Source organism: Bufo gargarizans, chromosome 6, assembly GCF_014858855.1.
Source record: "Bufo gargarizans isolate SCDJY-AF-19 chromosome 6, ASM1485885v1, whole genome shotgun sequence".
In the NCBI taxonomy this organism is placed as follows: domain Eukaryota; kingdom Metazoa; phylum Chordata; class Amphibia; order Anura; family Bufonidae; genus Bufo; species Bufo gargarizans.
In genome coordinates, this window is record NC_058085.1 from 69,161,108 (window position 1) to 69,177,775 (window position 16,668).

Here is a 16,668-nt window from a genome sequence, read left to right on the forward strand (position 1 = left end):
TCAAGGGGGCAGTGGCCTCCTTCTTCAAGTCACGGTAATAACCACACCCCCTTCCCTGCCCCTTCGCTGTGACTGACATGCGCTTATGAAGAGAGTTCGGCAAAGCAAGCTGAACTGCCGGCTGTCAGTCACAGCGAAGGGGCAGGGAAGGGGGCGTGGTTACCGTGACTTGAAGGAGGCTGCTGCCCCCTTGACTTCAAGCATTAGAGAAGCGCGCCGGGTAGGGGATAAAAGAACGTTTTCTGACCTTTAGCCGCATCGGCCTTCAGGAAGAAAATTATCATCGTCAGAAACACGATGCTAGCTACTGTCCGGTACTGCTGGCGGCTTGGGACGGATGTTGGAGGTAACAGGTTCCCTTTAAGCTTATATGCAAAATTTATGGGAGGAGAGAGAAGGACTCCTTCTAGAAGTCACAAATGAACTGCAAGCTGTACGCAGTGAAGGTCCAGGTGGGAGTGGCCAGATAGGGTGTGTTCCTGCACAATCTGCAACTAACAGCACTGATTGGATAGTGTCAGACTTTGCAGGGACACCCCTTCAACCGGTAACATTGATCTGGACCATTGCAAACTGCTAGCAATTCATTCATAACTTCAAGCAGGAATAATAAAGAAATGGCACAACACAGTCAAAAGTATAGATGCTCCAGCATTTTTATTACTTGGGGAATGCATGTAGTTGCTAAAACAGACATGTCAGGAGAGGGGATGGGTCCGCTTTAATATAAAACCTGAGAAAAAGAGGGTAACTAAAAAGAAGAAATAAGCGAATAAACTCAGAAGTATACCAATGCACACTCACATATGTAGGGACTTCTGGGCTTTTGCGGCTTCCTCCTTTGAGCTGTACCTGACCACGGCGTTGCCTTGAGTAAGGTTCAGATGGAATGTAATCAGAGGGCCATGCTGCAGACACAGGGTCCTCAGTGTAGAACCATCAATCTGTTTAATAAGAGTAATGTCAGCTTTTGGTTTTAATAACTAACCCTAACAGCCCTCGCATACTACGACAGAGAGAGAGAAAGAGAGAGAGAGAACTACTGCAACTTTCCACGCCACAACTACAATTAAATCCTTAGGAATTCTAAACCCAAAGCCTAAGAACCAATACCCATGTGGTTGCAGGTTTACCCAGATCACTGCTCTGTGTGCACGCCGTAGCTCAGATTTTATTCCGTCAGGACTCTTGTTTCTTTGACATGATCCATACACAGCCATGACGATATGGTCCAAGTGCCTCCATGAAGAATCCGTGTCAGCGTCAGACTAAATACTCTTGGGCCCCACCAGAGGAAATTATTCTGCTAGACCTTAGCAGCTCTGATTTATAATGAGTCTTCTTTTATAAAAGGACCTATTACTGTGTCAGAGCTTGGGCACATTGGAGGATCCTCTGGTACTCTAGTCCAAAACTGATCTATGTAGGACAGATCCATAATACAGCAACTATAGCCTAGTATGGGCCCAAACTCTGTAGGGGTTTTTTCCTCACTGATTACGTATACGGTATATCCATGAGGAGAAGAATAAAAACTGTGGCAAGACGTATCACATTGCATCTAGTGAGTACATAGGGAAACCATATGTTGGCACAATAGCTCCAATGCTAGTGTGATATTTAAAGGGGTATTCCCATCATTGACAATGGGGGCATATCGCTAGGATATGCCCCCATTGTCTAATCGGTACGGGTCCCAGAGGCGGCAGAGAACGGAGCGGGGAGAGTGGTGGCTGGAGGACCCCAAGCTCTCTCTCCATACAAGTGAATGGGAGCGCACCGCGCTTGTGCCGCCACCGCTCCTATTCATTTCTATGGGGCAGACGGAAACAGCTGAGCCAGTGCTCAGCTATTTTCGGTGGCCCCATAGAAATGAAAGCGGGGCGGCTGCGCATGCGCAGTGCGCCCTCTGCCACCTTCCCTGCCTTGTCCTAGCAATATGCCCCAATTGTCTGTGATGTGAATACCCCTTTTAAGTCTCTTCCCATTTATGCACATATGCATGCAGACCCGCTATATATCTACATACTTACTGCAAACCATGTATGTACAGCATAACACACTGTATTCTGTAGCATCTCAGTACCTGGGGTGTAAGATTGCGTAGAACCAGCCAGCTACTAGATCTTCCTGAACTGTCTGTGCTCCAAGTAGAACCTGAAACAGTGGACATGCAAGTCTTTGATATAGTTTGAGCAATCTTATTTCCTTAATTTTCCAACTACGATCAGCAGTACTACAACATATTAAAGCTATTGAGAAATCTTTATAATCAGTAGAAGGGGCACATTTGTATGGCTTCAAATGCCTACCTGATACAGCAGATATAGACCACTTTACTGGACCAAGTCTTTAAAACCTGCGCATGACCTACATACTAAATGGGTTTAAGGCTGCTGCCCGGGTGATTGGGCGGCTGAATGTCAGGTACCTTGCTGCGAGAGACACGTGGGTACCCTAGAGAGTGGTTTTCACCACTTCTGCCTTCTCTGTTCTCACATTGAGCACTGTGCATGGAACAGAGGAGGCAGTGCTGCCGATGCCTCAATTTATCTAGGTGATTTGACTGGTTATGTGATCACTGGGATTCTGGTTCTTAGAGGCTGCTTCTGGGTCCAACAAGACCCAGCACAGCCCTGGCAGTAAAAACTGTATGCAGTGCAGCCCTAGTTACAGTGAAAAAGTATAGTGTAAAATAAATAATAATAATATTATTCCTTAAAAAGGCAAAAACTAATTTTTTGGGGCGATTTAAAAAAAGGGTGAATAAAGGGTGAATAAAGATCCACAACTTTTCACCTACGGATGTGCTGCGGTGTTTCTTCCTATTTTATATATATATAGATATAGATAGATAAGCTGTGATATTACTTATGGTCAATGGTGGATCTTACTTGTCTTATCTATATAGAGGTATTACTTGTCATTGTAATCCTGCCTGTGGCGATAATAGCTACTGAAAAGTGAGGCTGAGTTCACACTTCAGTTATTTCCAGTTTTTGTGATCCAAAACAAGTAGTTAAGCCTACTCAGAGATCAGGTATAATGGAAAGATATTCACCTGTTCTGTGTTTGACTCGAACCTACTTTTGGATCACAATAACTGATGGAAAGAACTGAAGTGTGAGCCTAACTTATACAGAACAGGAAATCATGACCAATTATTAAACTTAGTGACCAGTATAAAATTTCAGGATTATATAGATTATTTTTAAAATCTAGATTAGGACAAAGAAAAATGTAAAGAAAAAAAACACGATTTAAACAATACCCCATTTTCTGATTACACATTCTCTTTCACACATAACATAAGCATAAGCATAAGACCTGTTGAGTACGAGCTGGTCCAGCCCAGTTGGTTTGAACCCCAGGCAGAGGAAGGCTTGGCGTTGGTCAGCCCAGGTGGAGGTCGAGTTGGGGCTGTAGTGTTTCTAGGTACTTTCCACAGCTCATGAGACAAGGACGCTTGAGTGTGAGAGATGGGGCTCGACGACCAGGTTGACTTTATATCAGACAGTTTTGCTATGGAAGAAGAAAAGGCTTTCACTTTAAACCTTAAACCCAGCGCTATGTGACACACACGTAAAGGCTTGATCACATAAAGACTGTGATACCTCCACTCTTCAGCAGATAGCGGTTTACATCCTGGATGGTGGTGTTAATGGTGGGTCCAGTAGGGACACTTCCAGGGGTCACATCAGGATCATTCTCAGGGTCGATACTTTGCAATCCTTTCCAAGGCACTCCTGGATGGAATTCTGTAGAAACATTCACGTTTCAGTTCATCACAACACACCGAGGTTTCTTTGACAATATTTCAATGTAAGACATTGGTCTATACTGGTATTCTGGCACCTACCAGGAGGCCAGTTAATACTGGATCCATTGGAGATTTTCTCATTTTCAGATTTGGCACGTGGCCAGCTATCAGGAACAGCAACAGGGGGACTTGTTGGGGATTCATTGCTTGGGAGAAGATCGTACCGGCTGTAGGAGTCCTCTATAGATGGCTTTACAGGAGGGCCAATGGTTAGGTTCCCAGGCAGGTTACCTGAGATTACCATAGAAAAAACTGATTTACATACATATATATTATACTTAACCTGCAAAGGGGTTGTCTTGGTAAGATAATCACCTAAAATGGGTTTTCCGGGACTGGCCAATCCTCAGGATAGGTAATCATTATTAGATCGGTAGCGGTCCGACACCAGGCACCCCCACTGATCAGATGTTTCGGGCAGCTACCAGTGCTGGACAATATAAAATAGACAGGGCCGGAAGCAGAAGGCTCCACCCCACTGTGCTGGGGTACTGCAGCTCAGCTTCAATTCAAATTAATGGGAGCTGAGATGCAATATGTGACTGTCAAAACAACAGTGAAGCCTTGTGCTTCCAGATGCATCCACTGTATAGTTTTTGATGATGGAGGCTGTCTGAAAAAGCTGATCCGTGGGGGTGCCACCTGTCGGCCCCTACAATCAGATTTTAATAACCTATCCTGTGGACAGGTCATCAATATCCAAGTCCTAGAAAACCCCTTTAACTACTTGGCTTAAAGGGGTTCTACAGTTATTTTAAACTGATGATCTATCCTCTGAATAGATCATCAGCATCTGATTGGCGGGGGTCCGACACCTGGGACCCCCGTCGATCCGTTGTTTGAGAAGGCAGCAGCGCTGCAGCCTTCTCACTGTTTACCGCAGGCCCAGTGACGTCGCGACTAGTATCAACTGGCCTGGGAGTGGCTAAGCTCTGTTCACTTGAATGGAGCTTAGCCCCGCCCAGGCCACTTAAAATAACTGCAGAACCCCTTTAAGAGTCTCCCCATGACCACTGACAAGATACACATACTGTAAATGAGGTCTGGCTATTCCAAGGAATTAAACTTTCTTGCAAGGAGATCGATAAGACTAATGTCTAATTATATAACACAAGAATATATATATAAATATAAATATATATATATATAAATGTTATATAATTAGACATTAGTGTCTGTGGAGGCATACATACACATCTCTATCTATATGTGATATTATATATAGTGTTGAGCTATAGATCCGAAGTTGATTAGGTCAAACACTTCAATTTTAATACTGTCTACATGGAGTCAAACTTCGTTTCACACGAAGTCGCACAAGAGTTTGGTGAATGAATTCAGTATTAATTTCTGCATCTTTAAAAACATTTTAAAAAAAAAACAAGGGACTATACAATTCTAAAAAAAGCTTGTAAAAAGAAAGAAAATCTATTGTTCTGATTAGAATAGAAAACTACAATAAAAATAATCTAAAAAAATAAAATATCTTTAAATTTATGAATCCAAAGTCGGGTTTGGTACTGGCTGGTACCGAGGTACCAAACCCAACTTCGGAATCATAACTTTAAATGTTTTTAAAGATGCAGAAATGAATACCGAATTCCTTCACCAAAGACACGTGAAACAAATTTTGCCTCCACAGACATCATATATTTTAATGCTATACAGAGAAGGGTCTCCAGACAGCATTAAAACTGGTGTTTGAACGAATCGACTTCGGACCTAAGATTCGAAGCTCGATTCGCTCAAGCCTAATTATATACTGTGGTCCTTCAAGATCCTCAGGATACATTATTTTCAACTTACAATGGTCTTTTCTGGGCAACTGTAAGTTAAAACTAGACTCCACATGTAATGACGCAGACTCCGATCCAACCAATTAATATGATCATTCCTCTGCTAAAACATCTGTATTAGTCTAGTAGCGCCTCCTTACAGTACAGTGCGGTACTACATGACCTGCACTGCTCTCTGTGCCAGGATGAACAGCTCCTTAGGACACCAGTTCCAATTTATTCTTCTGGGACCCTGAAGAAGCTCCTGCCCTCACCACAGCAGCTATCCCTGTCTGTTATATAGAAGGACTTCCTTTATCTTAGTTAGCTACATATTTTCCTCTTATCTTGGCGTTGCATTTAGTGGCTTTGGAACCAATGACTGATTTCCCATAGAGTTATGGACTCAAGTTAAAAATGATTACAACATACAATAACCGTCCCAGAACCAATTGTAGTCTGAGGAACCACTGTATATCTGTACTGTGACTGGATCTTATGGATTTAGTCTTACTCTGTTTGCCAGGACTAGGGTCGAGAGGTGAAGAAGAGTTTGCCAGGCTGTCTATTGAGTTGGGGTGAGTCCACTGAGGCAGACGAGACTGAGACTGGGATGTGTCCTTCACTGACAGACTGCCAGTCATGTCCATAGTGCTTACATTCATGGTGGGATTTAATCCAGGAACTGAAAAGAAGGAATAGGTTTGTATATTAAGGGGTATACTTTCACTATAAAAAAGGCATAAATTCACTTTAAAGGGGTTGGCCACCTTTTGGGAAACCCCTCTCCTGGCCAGACCTGCAAAAGGAAGGCATATTTACCTGCTCCCCGCCGCTGGTCTTCGGCTGCCTTGCTGGGGTCTCCCAATATAGACATCCGCTTTGATACTGCAGCAATGGTGATTTGACTCCTTTCCATCACATGGCCAATTGGCATGACGCAAGGGGGTCAGGTCACCGCTGCAGTGGTGTCAAATCGGATGTTTACAGCGGGGGACCTGAGTGAGGCAGCTGAGGCCGGGGAGTGAAAGGGCCAGGATCCAGCAGCGGTGAGCAGGCAAGTATGCTTCACTTCTGCAGGTCTAGCTGTTAGGGTGCTTTGCCAAAAAGGTGGCCGGCCCCTTTAAATGTATTGACTACTTTATCATATGGCCAAATCATTTGCTTTGATTAATTTCTTAATACAGCCTTATGGTGGTTGAAGCCCCATGGTTTCTAAGTAGCAGAGCTTCGCATTCCCAGACAGACAGCAGTCCTTTTACGGACCTCCATCTGGAATTGACAGTGGACAGCCTCTTTAAATATCTGTTTATTTGTGGGCTTTTAAGCCTTCTATCAGAAAAAATGGAGCTCCACCAAACTTTTAAGATCTTGTGAGAAATTAAAGTAGACTGGTCGGCTCTACTGACATGTGTTTTTGTCTACAATTGTATTTCCCATAAAACAACAATTCTAGGGCATCCTCTTATTACTGTACTGTTCCTCTGTCATTCTTGCTGAAAATATGAATAAATAGACAACTGGGTGTTACCAGGTGGCAGTTTAATACCATTTAATCTGTGATGACACAGACAAGGAGAATGGTAACATCCAGTTGTCGATTCATTCATAATTTTCTAGGAAGGAGAACAGAGGAACAGCACAATGCAAAGTTATAAGAAAAGATGCTGCAGAATTGTTATTTCTAAGGGTATATAAGTATTTAATAAAACAGAAATGTTCAGTATACTGACCGCACAGAATTTTTTTATCATTTAAAACGGATTGAGTTTTTTTGGCGGCATTAGAAGTAAACTCACCAAACTGTCCTAATAACTAACTATCAAAGGAGGGTTGAAAACTACCGGTAGCTTCCGATGAACCAAGAACAAGAGATCTGCTTTACCGATCCTGGACACACCATGCGGGGAATTACACATACCCAGCTCTCTATATAAAACAGCGTATTCATACATACCAACTGGGTATGGAGAGTAGGTATTAGAAGAAGGCTGCTGTTCTTTGGTGTGCAGGTCAGTCAGGCTTGACCCAGCAGGGTGGGGGGAGAAGCCGTCCAGTGCTGACTTGCCTGCAGGAGGATGTAATGGCGGATGAGGATGGGGAGGCTGCTGCTTCATAAGCAGGGCCTGGGCTAGCTGGCGCTGATGTTGCTGTATCTGCTGCTGCATGTTATTGATTGTACGTGCAACCTGCAACAAAGGAGCAAGAGAATGAGATGGACAAGATATCGAATCAAGCAAGGAAAGTAATCCGTATACAAATCTATATCTGGAGATTAGTAAAGTCTGCAATGCGATGGGTTCATAAGCTAAGACATGTGTTGGTTTTATTGAGAAATCTTCAATTTTTCTGGAGTGCGCCTAACAAGCAGTGGCTGTTGATCTGGTGGATTTGAGGCATCTGTGTATTACATGAACGTCTCCCTTACACCACCCTGTCAACAGAATGTCAGTGATCATGTGATTATTTTGTGTGCTGTGTAACACGCATGAGCGGACCCAGCAGACAATAGGTGGATCAATGCATGCGCACCGGAAGCAATTGCCTTTATTTTACCACGATGGAGGGGCACTGGGTCACTGCATGGGGTACGATGACTGGGACAGGTCCTGGGCAAACAGTAAGATAATAAAACAAAGTAATTGGGGGCGGGCAGTGAAACCCAGCAAAGAGCCGAGAAGTGGGTGCTGGGAATTTTTGTATCAGCATGAAGCTGACACTACTGACATCCCATCAAGTCAAGCTCTGGGACGTAAACAAAATGGATGGGGCACAACAAAAAATTGGCGTCAATAAGCTGCATACAGGAGAGAAAAACTATATTTTTTCTGAAACTGGAAAATCCCTTTAGGCAAAGTTGGAAAGGAGTGTTAACAAAGTGTAAGGACTGGTTGTGTTAATGTGTGTCAGTGGCCAGAGAGATCATAACTGATGGTAGGATCTGCTCACAATCTGATGTATATGGGGGGGGGGGGGGGATAAGTTATGCTCAATCCTGCGTTCCCAGGAGATAGAAGGGGCGAGGAGGAGGTGTCTGGCAGCCTCCTCTCTTATCCCCTACAACAGGCATGCAACCTTGAGGCCGATCCAGATGTACATTTATACTGAGGGAGTCAGGATACGTGTCAGCAGAATCCTCCTTCTGCCAGCGGCTGACTTCCAACAGACAAAAAAGGCAGGCATTTCCACAGTGAAGAAGATATATTTATCTCCTATTTCTAACAAGTCTGTTTTCCACTCGGCAAGTTTATGAAAACAAGGTAGCAAGAACATTTTACTGGAAAGAAATAATTGCTACCCGAGGCAATGACGGAGCCAAGCCAGACATCTGCAGCTACAGGCAGTCACCACTAACGCTCACGTTTACAGACAGAGCTGGGCACAGATAAGGAGGTTTGACCTACTTGCTGCTCCTGTTGTCTCATGGGTCCGGAAACATTACGCTGAGCCTGTAACATCTGCTGCTGGAGTTGTAAACGCTGATACGCCTGCAGGTGCACGGGAAATGGGTCAGAGTGAAGAAAACACTGAAAATACTGGACGTGTAAACTGCGCCAGTCATCAATCTTCATAAAAACAAAAATAAGTGGCACAAACTGCATCCTATTTGACTACAACCTCTATCAGTGAGGGAGGGGTCACGTCACTTTTTTGGGGGCAAAATGTACAAAAACTGTATACGTTCACCATGGAGTTCCAATGAGCTGGACTTTTACGGGATAGAAAAGCGTGGTGTGCTACGCTTTTGTATACTCCCCCCAATGTATACTTTAAACTAGGGGTGCATAATGTTTTCTGGTTGGGGGCCACATTGCCAAACTGAACCAATGACAAGGGCTGAAAATAACATTTAAAGGGGTATTAACAACTAAAATCCTGTATTTATGGCATATTGAACACACAGTATATACCATTAATGTCTAGTTCCAGTTCTCCCATCTAATGGGAGAAATACATGAAAAATACATGTGAGCAGCCACAAAACATAGACATACATGTCTGTTACCAGATGGTTGGGGGCAGCACAGAATGGTATCAAGGGCCACATGTGTCCCCCGGGCCAAAGTTTGTGCACCCCTGCTTTAAATGGATAGCAAAAACGTGATGTGAACCCACCCTTAGAAGTAACCCCGTAACCATATGGAAGGAGCCTTGCGCCTGCAACAGACTACGCTTCAATGTGGCCTGGGCAGAGCAAATTCTGGAGGGTCACACACGAGGGCACAGCACATGTGGACACGGATATCAGACATGAGAAGTGTGCTAGGAGATATTTTGTAGGCAACATACGACGGTTCTAATGATAAGTACTCACCAGCTGCAGCTGGTAGAGCTGGTTCAACATGGTCATATGCTGAGGATTAATTGGCGAGGTTAATAGTGCAGGGTTGAGACCAATGTTTTTTGCTGCAAACTGCAAAAGCTGTGCTTGAACCTGCGGGATAAGAAGACACAGGAAAGCCAACATTATTTACTTGCACTTTAGTAATGTAAATGAATGTTACTTACATATGCTCAGAAGAATGTAAATTCTCAGCACCAAGGGAAATTAATAAGTGTTAAGCTTGTTGCTTCCAGTAATACCCACAGGTTTCTTAGCAGCATTCACGGAACATAAAACTATACATTATCAGTAAGGACCGACTATAAAACAGCAGCAATAGTTTTAGTGCTCGAGTTAAGCGTGCAACAGAGAACAAGATTATTCTGAAAATTCCCCTTGTACCCTCCTGGGACAGTCTATGGGGGTAATTTATCAAGACCGGCATTTCATATGCCAGTCTTGACCTGCATGCTGGTGGGAGGATGCGCCTAAATTTATGACACGCACACGCCTCACCATAAATTAGGTACATCCTCTTTTAGTCTTTGTGCCTGTAATAAAATCTATGACAGCTCATAACCGGCGTAGATCTCAAGCAGAATGTGGGCCATGTCCTCTTTCCGGAGGTGACAATGTCTATGTAGAAACAGCATTTAAAGGGAACCTGTCACCTGGATTTTGTGTATAGAGCTGAGGCCATGGGTTGCTAGATGGCCGCTAGCACATCCGCAATACCCAGTCCCCATAGCTCTGTGTGCTTTTATTGTGTAAAAAAAACGATTTGATACATATGCAAATTAACCTCTTCTCTGGTCACACAAGTAAGATATGACTCTTATGTTAATTTGCATAAAAGGCGGGAAGTACAAAAATGCATAATACTTATTGAATTTGTCTGCAACTGAAATTAAAAGTGTAATTTATATGTTTAGGGTAACACAGTGAACATTTAGAAACGCTCAGTGAAAGCAGCATAGTAGAGGTGACAGGTTCCCTTTAAAAAGTTTTTGACTGGAGCAGGGGGCATAGTAAATGATGCCCTATGTCTGAATGCCTATAAAGGTGGTTTGGTTCAGCATCAGAGCTGCAGTTTTTGCTGCTTGGGTGCAGACCCATTAAATTCAATGGGGCCGCAAAAGATGCGGACAGCACTCTGTGTGCTGTCCGCATCCGTTGCTCCGTTCCGTGGCCCCGCCCAAAAAATATAACATGTCCGTTTTGCGGCAAATTGCGGAAGGCACAAGGGCGGCTTCTGTTTTTTTGCGGATCTCAAAAAAATGGAATGGTCGTGTGCATGAGGCCTACGATTAATTGCTAATTTCTGCTCAATGGACATTAGCAGATTTATTTTTGGAAGAAAGATACACTTTTGGGAGAAAATCCTTTTTTGTGCTGGACATTCAGGTTGTCCTTTGGTGGCTCAAGAAGGCTGTAGGTTTATTTAACTTCATTAAGAATATGCCAATGACCTAAGGGAGACCTCGAGCTGCTGGACTTAGGAATTTACTTGGAGGTATTGGCGACGCTGAAGTTTTTCTCTTTGGTGTCCTGCCTCTTAAAGGGGGCTTCCAGTTATATTTACATTTTACGCAATGGACCCAGCCTGCTTCATGAAAAAGAAGATTCATACTTACACGCCTTATGTTGCTGTGGTCCTCCTGGATGTCCATTTTCCAGTCCTGCACAGTGTTTACATGCGGCTGGCTATGGACATGATCACATGTAGCTCTCCAGCCAATGACTGGCTTCAGCGGTGAAGGCTTGTGGAGGTGCATGTGATCATGTCCATGTACCACCAGAAGAAAACATTGTGGGGTCCAGACGATAGAGACAGCGCCGAGGACATGAGCATGGTGGAGCAAGCAAGTATGAATCATCTTTTTCAGGAGACAGGCTGGTGGCACGACTTAAAATATAATCATAACCAGAAAAGCCCTTTAAGCTGTCTGCAGATTGCCTGTTCTGCCGACAACTATTCTTCCAGACATATGCATGCTTGGCCAAGCATGCCTCTATTTTTAATAGGCAGAAAGGGGACAATTCCCCTTCAGCGGCATCAAATGGCCCATGGGAACAAAGGATCCTGCCATTTCATTGTACCTGATCACTGTCTCCTGCAACATTTGCCTTTGGGGAGGAGTTTGGTGACCACCCTACACCTTGGATAGTCAGCTAATCCTGCTGAAACTGACCAACATTTGCCAATGGCCACTTTACTATTCATAATACGTCCTATTACCTGTATCCTACTGATGAGCAAATATTAAAGATACCCATAAATATGAAAATAAAAAGTATAATAAATGGCATAAACTAACCTGAGGGGATAAAAACTGAGGCACTTGAGCACGAAGACTAGGCTGGGATGAGTTGAGAGGTTGCACTGGTGGCTGCTGTGGCTGTTGCATGGACCTGGCTTGTGCTGCTCCACTATTGCCAAACATGCCCAGATTGCCACTCTGTATCTACATGGAGTTTAAAAAGGTTAGTAAGATATGACCATTGTATGCACAGATAATTATATTATACACATCTATTCCACCAGAGGATTTAGACGTACCAATAATCGTCCAGATTATCGGGAATAACCGTTCCTGCGAAGGCTCGCTCCCGACAATCTGCCCGTCTAAATGTGATGCCGATCACCCGATGAACGAGCAAAACGCTCATTCATTGAGTGATCCTGTCGTTCATGCAGGGATACCAATTATGTTTTCTAGGCAGTAGATCGTGCTGTCTAAACAGAGATCTGTTGCCCAGAAACAATGATTCTGACCCACAGATAAATGTTACCTGTCTAGAGGAATTCAAGTTCTGCATGTTTAGGCCTGGTGTCATGCCACCAATGGCCTGGTTAGGGAGTGCGCTATTTGGATGGGGGAGCTTCAGGCTTGGTGAAGGCAAAAATGGTGAAGTAGAGGGCTCTTCCATTAGGCCGCCATCCTGATTGGAGAGAGAGATGGTGAGCTGGAGTTGGTCCATCAGCACCAGAGAGAGGAGGCAACATGAAATTAGTGGAATGAACAACAAGACAGTGACTAACAAAGAACGGAGAGCAGTTATCAGACTAGACTTCATGACACCAACAGTAGTTATAGCTAATGACAAATTGTACTTCTAGATCGGGGAAAGTCCTTCTAGCTTTTAAATGGTAGATTTTCTAGACACAGAAAGGGAAAAGATAGGATGCTAATAACACAATGAAACCAAAAATACAGTGGATATAAAAAGTCTACACACCCCTGTTAAAATGTAAGGTTTTTGTAAAGTGAAAAAATGAGACAAAGATAAATCATTTCAGAACTTTTTCCACTTTTAATGTGACCTATAAACCGTTCAACTCAATTGAAAAACAAACTGATTTCTTTTGGTTGCATAAGTGTGAACACCCTCTTATAACTGGGCGTGTAGCTGTGTTCAGAATTAAGCAATCACATTCAAAAAGGAGATTTTTGTATAACTTACCAGTTAAATCTCTTTCTCGCTCTTCCTTGGGGGACACAGACCTTGGGTATAGCTCAGCTCCCTAGGAGGCGTGACACTAAGTAAAACTGTTAAGCCCCTCCTCCATCAGCTATACCCTCAGCCTGGAGATAGAGGCTACCAGTTGCGTGTCCAAGTAGTGAAAGGATAACAACCAATAACGGAAACAACCAGCCAGCAACCCAACGGGGCGCCAGACCATAACCCTGTAACCAAACACAGAAGGGTGGGTGCTGTGTCCCCCAAGGAAGAGCGAGAAAGAGATTTAACTGGTAAGTTATACAAAAATCTCCTTTTCTCGCCCATTTTCCTTGGGGGACACAGACCTTGGGACGTTCAAGAGCAGTCCAAGAAGGGAGGGACCACAAACCCAAGGCGGAACACCACCAGAGCATCAGGAAACCGCTGCCTGCAAAACCAGGCGGCCCAACGCAGCATCCGCTGATGCATGCGTATGCACCCTATAGAACTTTGTGAAAGTGTGCAGAGAGGACCAAGTGGCTGCTTTGCACAACTGTTCAGCCGAGGCCCGATGCCTCTGCGCCCAGGAAGCTCCGACTGCTCTGGTGGAATGAGCAGTGACGCCAAAAGGCGGAGGTCTGCCCTTGGCTCGATAAGCCTCAGACACCGCCAGTTTAATGAAACGGGCAATAGCCACCTTGGAGACCGCCAACCCTTTGCGCGAACCCTCCGGAACCACAAACAGGGAGTCCGTGCGCCGAAAGGACCCGGTGACCTCCAAGTAAATCCTCAACGCCCTGACCACATCCAGACGGTGCAGTTCCCGTTCTCTGGGGTGGGAAGGAGAGGGACAGAGCGACGGAAGGACGATGTCCTCATTGATGTGAAAGGCGGAGACCACCTTTGGCAGGAAAGTCGGGACAGGCCGAAGCACAACCTTATCCTGGTGGAAGATCAGGAAAGGTTCGGAGCAAGAAAGAGCCGCTAACTCCGACACCCGTCGGAGAGACGTGACGGCCACAAGAAAGATGACCTTGCAGGACAGAAGGCGAAGGGAGACCTCCCGTAAAGGCTCGAAGGGGGCTGATTGGAGCGCCGAGAGCACCACATTCAGGTCCCAGGAAGGAACTGGAGGGCGGTACGGCGGAACAGAGTGAGCCACCCCTTGTAAAAAGGTCTTAATTGGCCCTAGAGGGGCCAGGGGACGCTGGAGAAGAATAGACAGCGCCGAAATCTGACCCTTCAGAGAACTGAGGCACAGCCCCAGGTCCAGACCCGACTGGAGGAAGGACAGGATTGTGGGAAGAGAAAACCGGAGAGGTGGGATGCTCCGGGACTCACAGAACCCCAGATAGGACCTCCAAACCCGATAGTAGATCCTAGAGGATACGGGCTTACGAGCCCGGATCATGGTGCGGACTACGTCCGCGGAGAAACCCCGTCGCGTTAAGACGGCGGTCTCAATAGCCACGCCGTCAAACGTAGCGAGCCTAAATGCTCGTGGAAGATCGGTCCCTGAGAGAGAAGGTCTTCCCTGGAGGGCAGTGGCCACGGTGCGTCTGCCAACAGCAACATTAGGTCGGCGTACCAAGACCGGCGGGGCCAATCCGGGGCGATTAGAATCGCGGGGACGCCCTCTGCCGCGATCCTCCGAAGAACCCGTGGCAGGAGGGGAAAAGGAGGAAAGACGTACAGAAGGGAGAATTCGCGCCACGGAAGGACGAGCGCGTCGGCGCCGTATGCCTTCGGGTCCCGTGCCCTGGCCAGGTATAGGGGGACCTTGTGGTTGAATTTGGAGGCCATGAGGTCCACGTCGGGGCGACCCCAGCGAAGACAAAGGGCTTCGAACACCTCTGGGTGCAGGGACCATTCTCCCGGGTCGATGGTGGACCGGCTGAGGAAATCCGCCGCCCAGTTGTCCACCCCCGGGATGTAAATCGCAGATAAGGCCGGCACGTGCGTCTCCGCCCAGAGGAGAATGAGGGTCACCTCTTGCATCGCTGCAGCGCTGCGAGTGCCTCCCTGATGGTTTATGTATGCCACAGCCGTGGCATTGTCCGATTGGATCCGAACAGGGTGGCCCCTCAGCAGATGGGTCCAGTGTCTGAGGGACAGAAGAATCGCCCTCAGTTCCAGAATATTGATTGGAAGTCTGGACTCCGATAGAGACCAAACGCCCTGGACGGACCGGGGAGGGAAAACCCCCCCCCCCACCCCCGTAAGCTGGCATCTGTGGTAATCACCAGCCAGTTCAGTGGAAGGAAGGACTTCCCCCTTAGAGGGATATGCAACCACCAGCCGAGGGAAGCTCGAGCCAGGGGAGGCAGAAGAAAGGTCCTGTCCAGACTCCTCAGTGATTTGTCCCAGGCCGACAGAATTGCCCTCTGAAAGGTGCGGGATCGGAATTGTGCGAACGGCACCGCTTCGAAACAGGCAACCATCTTTCCCAACAACCGCATGCTGGATCTGAGGGAAGGGCGGTGATGACGGAGGAGACTGCGAACCGACCCGCGAAGGGCCAGACGCTTGTCCGACGGAAGGCGGACCTCCGCCAACTCTGTATCCAGGAGCATCCCCAGGAAGATCAGCCGTCTGGAGGGGGTAAGGGAAGATTTGGGGTGGTTGATAATCCAACCGAACCGCGTCAGGGTCTCCAGAGTGAGTTCCACACTGCGGGATGTCTGAGAGAAGGAGGGTGCCTTGACCAGGATGTCGTCCAAGTATGGGAGAAGAAAAACACTTCTTGAACGTAGAAGGGCCAAGACAGGGGCCAGGACCTTGGTGAACACTCGAGGAGCAGTCGCCAGACCAAAGGGAAGGGCGACGAATTGGAAGTGATCGTCCCCCACCGCAAAGCGCAGGAAGCGGTGATGACATGGAGCAACCGGAACGTGGAGGTATGCATCCTGAATGTCGATTGAGGCCATGAAATCCCCTCTTTCCAGGGAGGCCACTGCGGACCTGAGAGACTCCATCCGGAATCTCTGCAGTCGGAGAAAACGGTTCAGGCGTTTTAGGTCCAAGATCGGACGCACTGAGCCTTCCTTCTTGGGAACCACAAAGAGGTTCGAGTAGAACCCCCTGAACCTTTCCGTCGGAGGCACGGGGGCGACGACACCCTTGTCCATTAGAGAGTGAATGGCCGCGAAGAAGGCGGCCACTCGTACGGGATCTCGCGGAGGACGGGATCGGAAGAAACGGTCTGGCGGAATGGACGCAAATTCGATTTTGTATCCGCAAGATACAATCTCGAGCGCCCATGCGTCTGAGATGTGGGCCCGCCATACGTTCCTGAATAGGAGAAG

At 46.4% G+C, this 16,668-nt stretch overlaps 1 protein-coding gene across 6 annotated transcripts in view; it reads right to left on the reverse strand.

Annotated features, from left to right (window-relative positions):
- Positions 1-16,668, reverse strand: part of TNRC6C (trinucleotide repeat containing adaptor 6C) — an 87,285-nt gene that overhangs the window by 8,882 nt on the left and 61,735 nt on the right. For 2 of the 6 annotated variants that reach the window (XM_044298770.1, XM_044298776.1), the window contains 11 exons: positions 12,713-12,886; positions 12,238-12,384; positions 9,911-10,030; positions 9,000-9,083; positions 7,553-7,784; positions 6,110-6,280; positions 3,860-4,051; positions 3,615-3,758; positions 3,328-3,540; positions 2,087-2,157; positions 805-944 (listed from right to left, as the gene is read on the reverse strand). In XM_044298770.1, the coding sequence (XP_044154705.1) occupies positions 805-944; positions 2,087-2,157; positions 3,328-3,540; positions 3,615-3,758; positions 3,860-4,051; positions 6,110-6,280; positions 7,553-7,784; positions 9,000-9,083; positions 9,911-10,030; positions 12,238-12,384; positions 12,713-12,886 (1,688 nt within the window). The remainder of the gene's footprint in view (positions 1-804; positions 945-2,086; positions 2,158-3,327; positions 3,541-3,614; positions 3,759-3,859; positions 4,052-6,109; positions 6,281-7,552; positions 7,785-8,999; positions 9,084-9,910; positions 10,031-12,237; positions 12,385-12,712; positions 12,887-16,668) is intronic. The other 4 variants (XM_044298774.1, XM_044298773.1, XM_044298775.1 and 1 more) reach the window with 4 other exon arrangements.